The following is an 8738-nucleotide window of genomic DNA, read 5'->3' as shown; positions in this document are numbered from 1 at the left end:
TAACATTAATAGGGGTGCCCAAACTTTTTCATATGACTGTACAGCCCTGTTCCTTATTAAATATAGCACGTTTCCTTATTATTTATAACATCATTTCTTATTACATACAGTGTTCTTACTTATTATGTTTATCACTGTCTCTAATTACAAACAGTGTCCCCCCTAATTATGTTTAATGTTGCCTCTTCAACATTTGATGCCCTCTTTTATGCATAGCGCGGTTCCTTAATATTTACCATATCCTCCCTTATTACATGCAATCTATTCCCTTATTTTGAATAGCATAGTCTTTTAATATGTAGTGCCTTCCTTTATTAAGAACAGTGTCATTCCTTATTACATGCAGTATCTTTACTTATATGTAGCATCATCCCTTATTAAAGAGTCCTCCCTTATTATATATAGCATCATCCAATATTAGATACAGTGTCCTCCCTTATTATCAATAGCATTATCCTTTGACTTGTTGGATAATTAGGGATATGGGCGCCTATGCTGTCCCTCACACTAGGGGCCCTATTCTATCTCAAATCTTAGGGATACTCGTAATGGTGAAGACGTCTGAGTCAAATTCCAGGCCCTGCTCCTGACCAAAAATACAAAATTATCCCCGGCACTCCAAGAGAAAAAAGAAACAATGTCTGGGTATTTTTGATGTTTTTTATTGTGAATAGTCTTATCTCGACGTTTCGGTCATACCTTGACCTTTATCAAGAGAATTAATCAGACTATAGAAAGAGAACATAAAAAAACAGAAATTAATACATAATACAGGAGAAAAATTACCAGGAGACACAGCTCCGGTTATTTATATACATTGTACACAAAAGGAGTATACGTTACAATGGTAAGGTACAGAGTCAAAGATATATATATAAGATAATAACATCTGTATACACCCAAGAAGAAAGAACAACATCCGAAGTAATTGTTTACCAACTGGAAACTTATCATGTAAGTATCAGAAGAGACTAACAGGTAGACGTACCTATGAAGCAGAGAAATCGGTATGTGCATACTACTCGAGGGAGGGAGCAATACGAGTCACCACTCATATGAAGAGGAACTTATCAGGTGCGTATGAGCGCTAGGTGAAAGAAAGAATCATTAACAAAGGAAACCTATGCAGTGATTCTTGACTGTGATCGGTGAATAAGTAATATGTGAATACCTGTGACTGAATAATAGACAATCGGGATCAGCCAGTCAATAGTCTATGGGGTAATCATGTAGTGGTATTCCACCGAGGTAGAAAGTCGTATGTCGTGACTGGTTGTAGAAAAAAGAGAGCGAAATAAAGTAAGTGAGTAAAGCATGAACGGAGAAGAGGAGTAGAAGAAGGAGGGGGGGGGGGAAGGGGGAGGGGGAAGGGTTGGGTTGGGGGAGGGGGGGAAAGGAGAAAGGAAAAGATGGTGAGATCAGGCTGAAGGTAAAGATAAGTGTATATGAGAAGTTAAGACAAGGTACCTGTCCAATAATTGGCTACTGTATAGGTGCCATGCCAATCTTGTTAGTGAGCAGAGGACCTAATGGAGAAATTCTCGAGTGAACACATCAGTGAATAGAGAGACGTGTCTCTAAAATTGGTTATACTCCATTCACTACCTGTCAAACAGCATGAAATGGTGTGCGGGAGGTAATGTGTCTCTGGAAACTTGTGACACCAATACATTAGCTATAAGACATATAGCCCACAATGCCAAATGTTCTAAAAATAGAAAGATCTCATGAGAAAAAAAAAAATCCACAAACTGTATAACATCCAATGAGGTGAGTAACCTCCATCAACATGACTAATATTACTCACAATCTATGAGCAGCCGTGAAATAAGGTCGTATAGGAGACCTTCTTAAAGGAGTAGTGGAGTAGGTGAAATTGTCATGACAGTGTCGGTATTACACCTATGCTGCGGACTAGTGACATAAATAGACAGAGGTTAATGCAATGGTGTACTGATAAATCACCAGACCATGGACAAAACTGATAAATAGCATAACAATACCTCAAAAGGGAAACAGCCTATATGGTAACAGTGTCCTATGCCAGGGCTATGCTCAAAAGTGGTAACTTGGAAAAAGGTCAAAGACCTATGGAGAATAAAGAGAACCTGTTAAAGAACATAGATTAACGGTCACAAAAATGAAAGTAAAAGCTCTTACTGATACCTGGTGTATGAGATGATACAGGCTTGTGTCCAGGGGGAATGGTGGCTGGCTACTGAGTTGGTCTGTGTAACTGAGCCGTCTTAAATGCAGGTGGTGATGAGGAGATCGGCTCCAGGTGGAGCTGACTTGCTGCGCATAGGAACGGTAGTGGTGAAGGTTGGTACTGCAGCACTAGGTATACATAGAGGACTATTAGATGTTGTGAGTCACGTGAAATACAGTGAGAAGTGGCATATAGACCTCCGTGATGTGAGGGAGTGAGTGCCTCACATGTGACCACTAAAAGCACAGGGGTGAACCGGTGATGTGTGGAAATCACGTAGTGAAGAGAGCCTAAAAGAGGGGGAGAAAAATAAATTAGTAGGCATATGACAGGAAAGAATTTAAACCTGGAAAACATAAGAATGTAAGGAATTCACAAAACAACAGGTACCTTACAATTACCATAGATCTGTATCTAAAATCACTCTCGTAAAGTGATATTGATAAATTACATAACTAATCAGAGACATAAAAATCACAGTCATAAAAATGGGAAAAGAGGTTTATCTAAAAGGAGTCTACGGAGACCACAACTAGGACCTGAGCATGTCAGAGATGGACCTCATATTCTCGGTTCAGTCCTCGGGGTTCCAGTGTACCCAACGTGAAAATCCAATATGCTTCTCTTTCTTTTAATCTACGGACCCTATCGCCACCCCTACGTAATAGTGGAACATGCTCAATGACCTGAAACCTCAATTGAGCTACTGTATGATGGAAAGTGTCAAAATGATGGGGGATGGGTAGTAAAAGTTGCTTACATCTGATCGTTGATTTGTGTTTACTGATGCGATCTCGGATATGTTGGGTAGTCTCCCCAACATACCCGAGACCGCAGGGACACTTGATCAGGTATATCACATAGGAAGACTCACAGGTGTGATACCCTCTGATAGTGAAGTTTTTTCCAGTATGGGGATGTGTGAACTTGTTACCCTTGGTCAAATTATTGCATTGGAGACAGTGTAAGCATGGGAAGTTACCTGTTTTGGGTGGTCCCAAGAAAGTCTGTCGTGGTGAGATTGATGACCCTATGTCGGCTCGGATCAGACTATCCCTCAGGTTCCTCGCTCGTTTGTGACAAAAGATAGGGAACATCCCGAACTCTTTTATAGAGGGGTAAGCCTTCTGTAGTAATGGCCAATGTCTTGTAATGACCTCCTTAAAAAGTGGCGAAAAAGGGTGGTATGTCTGGACACAATGCATCCGTGGTGAAATGACATCATCATTGCGGGCACGGGTAGAGCGATTGAATGCCACGGAAGAAGGGTAGCCTCGTGAGAGGAATTTATCACCCATCTCACGAAACCTTGTTGCTTGTGTTTGAGGATCAGAAACGATCCTTTCCACTCTCTTATGCTGTGAAATGGGCAATGACTTTTTAATGTGTGGAGGGTGGCAACTGGAGTACAGCAGAAGGCTGTTCTTGTCGGTGGGTTTGACGTATAGATCAGTCGTGATAGTCCCTTCAGGGGATAGAATGACAAGGGTGTCCAGAAAGTTAATCTGGAAGGGATCACTGTGTACTGTAAAAGTGAGACCCGGACGGGCGGAGGAGATATATTGGTGAAAGGTATCCAGGGATAAGGAATCACCGTGCCATATGACAAAAATGTCATCAATATATCTCCTCCATCCAATGGCATGTTGTTTCCACAGCGAATGGCTGTACACAAATGTGTCTTCGAAATGCGCCATGTAGATATTTGCATACGGAGGCGCTACGTTAGAACCCATCGCTGTGCCCCGTTGCTGCATATAAAACTGATCTTCGAAGAGGAAAAAATTATTGCCCAATACCAATTGCAGGAGATCAAGACAGAAAGAATGCTGTAGAGGGGACAGTGACCCATAAAGTTCCAAGAACCAGTTGACGGCTTGGATGCCATCGCTGTGTGCTATACTTGTGTAGAGACTGTCTACATCAAAGGTCACGAGAAGACAATCGGGAGGAAGAGAGGTGAAAGATCTGATATGAGACAGAAAGTCAGACGTGTCCTTTAGGTATGACGGAATCACAGGAATTAGTGGTGTGAGAATCTTATCCAGGGAGATGGCCAATGGAGAAAGGATAGATTCAGTGGAGGCTACGATAGGTCGTCCGGGAGGTTGCTGAAGATTTTTATGAATCTTGGGTAGAACATAAAAGACGGGTGTTACGGGGTTAGATTTAATGAGATACTCAGCCAATTTCTTGTCAATCGTGCCTTGTGATAAGTGGTAGTCAACAGTATCCCTGATCCGTTCGCGTATTTGAGGAGTGGGGTCTCGAGGGACGGGCAAATAAGTGGAATTGTCACGTAGTTGTCTATAAATCTCAGAGAGATAATATGTTTTGTCCAGAATGACAATGGATCCCCCTTTATCGGCTGGCTTAATAATTATACTTTTGTTATTCTGGAGTTCCCTGATGGCTGTATCTTCTTCAGGGGTATAGTTGTGTCTGATCTTGTATAGGCCCCTATCTATGTCCTGTAAAATCTTATTCATATCATTGGAAACCAGAGAAATGTAAGTCTCAACGGGATGATAGGACCTGGGGGGATGAAAGGTACTCGTGAGACTGAGTTTAAGATCCCGGAGACTAAAAGTGCCAGAGCCCGAACCTACGTCCTCAGGGGTAGTATCCCCCTCTGAGGAGGCAAAATGGGCCTTGAGACGAAGGTTCCTGAAAAAGCGTCTCATCTCCTGGTCCATCCTGAAGGGATTGAACTTGGGAGTGGGACAAAACGAGAGACCCCTTTGCAACACCTGTGACTCAATGGGTGAAAGGTTATATGACGAAATGTTAAATACCAAGTTATCAACAATATTGTCATTTGCAGTGGTCATACCTGTGATCTGGTCTGCATACGAGGAACATGACCTGGTCTTCCTCTGGCTCCTCCTCGTTTTTCTCCTGGGGTGTATCTGGCCCCTAAAAAACGATTGGATGACGTGGGGTAAGAGTCACTATCAGAACCAGAGGAGGCCGAGAATCTGTGGACGCTAGGGCGATAGGGGGGATTAGTGTCCTGTGAGCGCCACCTATAGACACGATCTTTAAGATAATCCTCTTGATCCCTGATGAATTTCGTCCTTTTACGCTCCTGTAAATTTTTCTGGAAGGTGTCGATCGATTCTCTGGTTTTCTGTCTCAGTCTGTCCCACTCGGCACTTGGTAAGGTGTTAGAGAATTGGTCTTCGATGGATTTGATTTTGGGTTCCAATTCGCTTATCTCTTTCTGGAGAAACTCAATGGTCAATATGATCACGTCCATCGAACATTTGTTTAAAATACTTTCGTACTTTGTACAGTATTCGGGGTTATCCGAAAATAAGGTAGGACGAAGGGGTACTCTGAGGCCTCGCGGGATTCGCTGAACTTTATGGTACTCAGCTAATGTAGCGCAATGTAAGTCCAAAGCTGTGTATCTCTTTAGCTCCTTTTCATAGTCGCGGGTACGAATCTCTTCAGTGGGAACTGATAAAAAAGTGCGTGGTGTGGTGACCCTTGACAGGATACTTGTCACCTCTTCATTAGCATATGAAAAAGTATTGAAAGACATTGAGGTCAGGAAAAAACACGGATGATAGGAGCCCAGGAAAAATAAAGTCCAATAAATCGTATAGACCTGGCTCACTATGAATGCGGGTGCTCTAGGGAAACAGTCAATACTCCAAAAATACAAAATTATCCCCGGCACTCCAAGAGAAAAAAGAAACAATGTCTGGGTATTTTTGATGTTTTTTATTGTGAATAGTCTTATCTCGACGTTTCGGTCATACCTTGACCTTTATCAAGAGAATTAATCAGACTATAGAAAGAGAACATAAAAAAACAGAAATTAATACATAATACAGGAGAAAAATTACCAGGAGACACAGCTCCGGTTATTTATATACATTGTACACAAAAGGAGTATACGTTACAATGGTAAGGTACAGAGTCAAAGATATATATAAGATAATAACATCTGTATACACCCAAGAAGAAAGAACAACATCCGAAGTAATTGTTTACCAACTGGAAACTTATCATGTAAGTATCAGAAGAGACTAACAGGTAGACGTACCTATGAAGCAGTTTTGTCCATGGTCTGGTGATTTATCAGTACACCATTGCATTAACCTCTGTCTATTTATGTCACTAGTCCGCAGCATAGGTGTAATACCGACACTGTCATGACAATTTCACCTACTCCACTACTCCTTTAAGAAGGTCTCCTATACGACCTTATTTCACGGCTGCTCATAGATTGTGAGTAATATTAGTCATGTTGATGGAGGTTACTCACCTCATTGGATGTTATACAGTTTGTGGATTTTTTTTTTTCTCATGAGATCTTTCTATTTTTAGAACATTTGGCATTGTGGGCTATATGTCTTATAGCTAATGTATTGGTGTCACAAGTTTCCAGAGACACATTACCTCCCGCACACCATTTCATGCTGTTTGACAGGTAGTGAATGGAGTATAACCAATTTTAGAGACACGTCTCTCTATTCACTGATGTGTTCACTCGAGAATTTCTCCATTAGGTCCTCTGCTCACTAACAAGATTGGCATGGCACCTATACAGTAGCCAATTATTGGACAGGTACCTTGTCTTAACTTCTCATATACACTTATCTTTACCTTCAGCCTGATCTCACCATCTTTTCCTTTCTCCTTTCCCCCCCTCCCCCAACCCAACCCTTCCCCCTCCCCCTTCCCCCCCCCCCTCCTTCTTCTACTCCTCTTCTCCGTTCATGCTTTACTCACTTACTTTATTTCGCTCTCTTTTTTCTACAACCAGTCACGACATACGACTTTCTACCTCGGTGGAATACCACTACATGATTACCCCATAGACTATTGACTGGCTGATCCCGATTGTCTATTATTCAGTCACAGGTATTCACATATTACTTATTCACCGATCACAGTCAAGAATCACTGCATAGGTTTCCTTTGTTAATGATTCTTTCTTTCACCTAGCGCTCATACGCACCTGATAAGTTCCTCTTCATATGAGTGGTGACTCGTATTGCTCCCTCCCTCGAGTAGTATGCACATACCGATTTCTCTGCTTCATAGGTACGTCTACCTGTTAGTCTCTTCTGATACTTACATGATAAGTTTCCAGTTGGTAAACAATTACTTCGGATGTTGTTCTTTCTTCTTGGGTGTATACAGATGTTATTATCTTATATATATCTTTGACTCTGTACCTTACCATTGTAACGTATACTCCTTTTGTGTACAATGTATATAAATAACCGGAGCTGTGTCTCCTGGTAATTTTTCTCCTGTATTATGTATTAATTTCTGTTTTTTTATGTTCTCTTTCTATAGTCTGATTAATTCTCTTGATAAAGGTCAAGGTATGACCGAAACGTCGAGATAAGACTATTCACAATAAAAAACATCAAAAATACCCAGACATTGTTTCTTTTTTCTCTTGGAGTGCCGGGGATAATTTTGTATTTTTGGAGTATTGACTGTTTCCCTAGAGCACCCGCATTCATAGTGAGCCAGGTCTATACGAATTACTGCTCCTGACCAGACCTAGTCTGATTTCTCCCTTTCCACGGAGTAAGGATGGGACAGGAGTGTGATGTTAAACACAATTGTAGACAGACAAGGGAAAACCAAAACTCTGACATACTGCACCAACAGGATAGGACAATAAGAGATTCAGGAGAAAAACAAGAGCAGAAAGGAAACTGCAAAAGACACTTGGGGTAAACTCCACAACCACACAAAGCAAAAATAATTACAAGAACCAGAAAGTCTGGGACACCACACCAGACCAACTAAGACAAGTTATAGCTGTCATAGGAGTAAGGACCAAGCCAGTATACAGTATACTGTATATGGAGACAGCAGATGCGATAGGCTCCCTCACAACAGGTGCTCAAGTAAAGCAGACGAGCAGGGATTAACTCTTGCTAGTTCCCTATAAATCAGCACACAGCACTTTCATGCCAGAGTCTACCTCTGTTGCTCCAAGACACCAGATTAACAATGTTTTGAAACTTTGGACTTTCAGGATTAATATCTCACCATCCACTATAGCTTCAAAAGTGAGACTACAATCATTTTTTTGACAATCATCTTGGCTATAGCATATATAAGTTTGACCTGCAACTATTTAGCATATGATTAGTTATGCAGATTTTTGTCATGTCACTACATTGTTACCGTTTTGCACCTAAACATCTAAATTTTAATTTGTATTATTTTGCAAATCCACCTTTGGCTTTCAACACTGCCTGAATCCTTCTGGGCATGCTGTTTATCAGATTCAAGCATGTTTTGGCCGAAATCTGATCCCAGGTCTCATCTACACGTTCCCAATGTTGGTGCAAGTTGTACTACTCACTTAGGTATATATACAGCTTTTTCTTCAACTCTACCCACAAGTGTTCAATTGAGTTGAAGTCTGGAGACTGTGGGGGGCCAATCCAACTCCTGTACTTCATTGAAATTGAACCATTTCTTCACAAATCTAGACATATGCTTCTGGTCATTGTCCTGCTGGAGCACTATGTCATCTTTTTCATAC

General features: G+C 41.3%; 1 protein-coding gene across 1 annotated transcript; it reads right to left on the bottom strand.

Annotated features, from left to right (window-relative positions):
- Positions 1–2415: 2415 nt before the first annotated feature.
- LOC142288611 (uncharacterized) lies at positions 2416–5756 on the bottom strand. The gene is made up of 2 exons (XM_075333530.1): positions 5043–5756; positions 2416–2499 (listed from the first exon to the last, which is right to left on the bottom strand). Exons 1-2 carry the CDS (start codon positions 5754–5756, stop codon positions 2482–2484), a joined length of 732 nt encoding a protein of 243 aa, XP_075189645.1. The 3' UTR covers positions 2416–2481.
- Positions 5757–8738: the final 2982 nt, after the last annotated feature.

This window comes from Anomaloglossus baeobatrachus, chromosome 2 (assembly GCF_048569485.1).
Source record: "Anomaloglossus baeobatrachus isolate aAnoBae1 chromosome 2, aAnoBae1.hap1, whole genome shotgun sequence".
NCBI lineage: Eukaryota > Metazoa > Chordata > Amphibia > Anura > Aromobatidae > Anomaloglossus > Anomaloglossus baeobatrachus.
The sequence above is the reverse complement of the archived record's forward strand: the minus strand, read 5'-3'. Positions and strand labels throughout refer to the sequence as shown.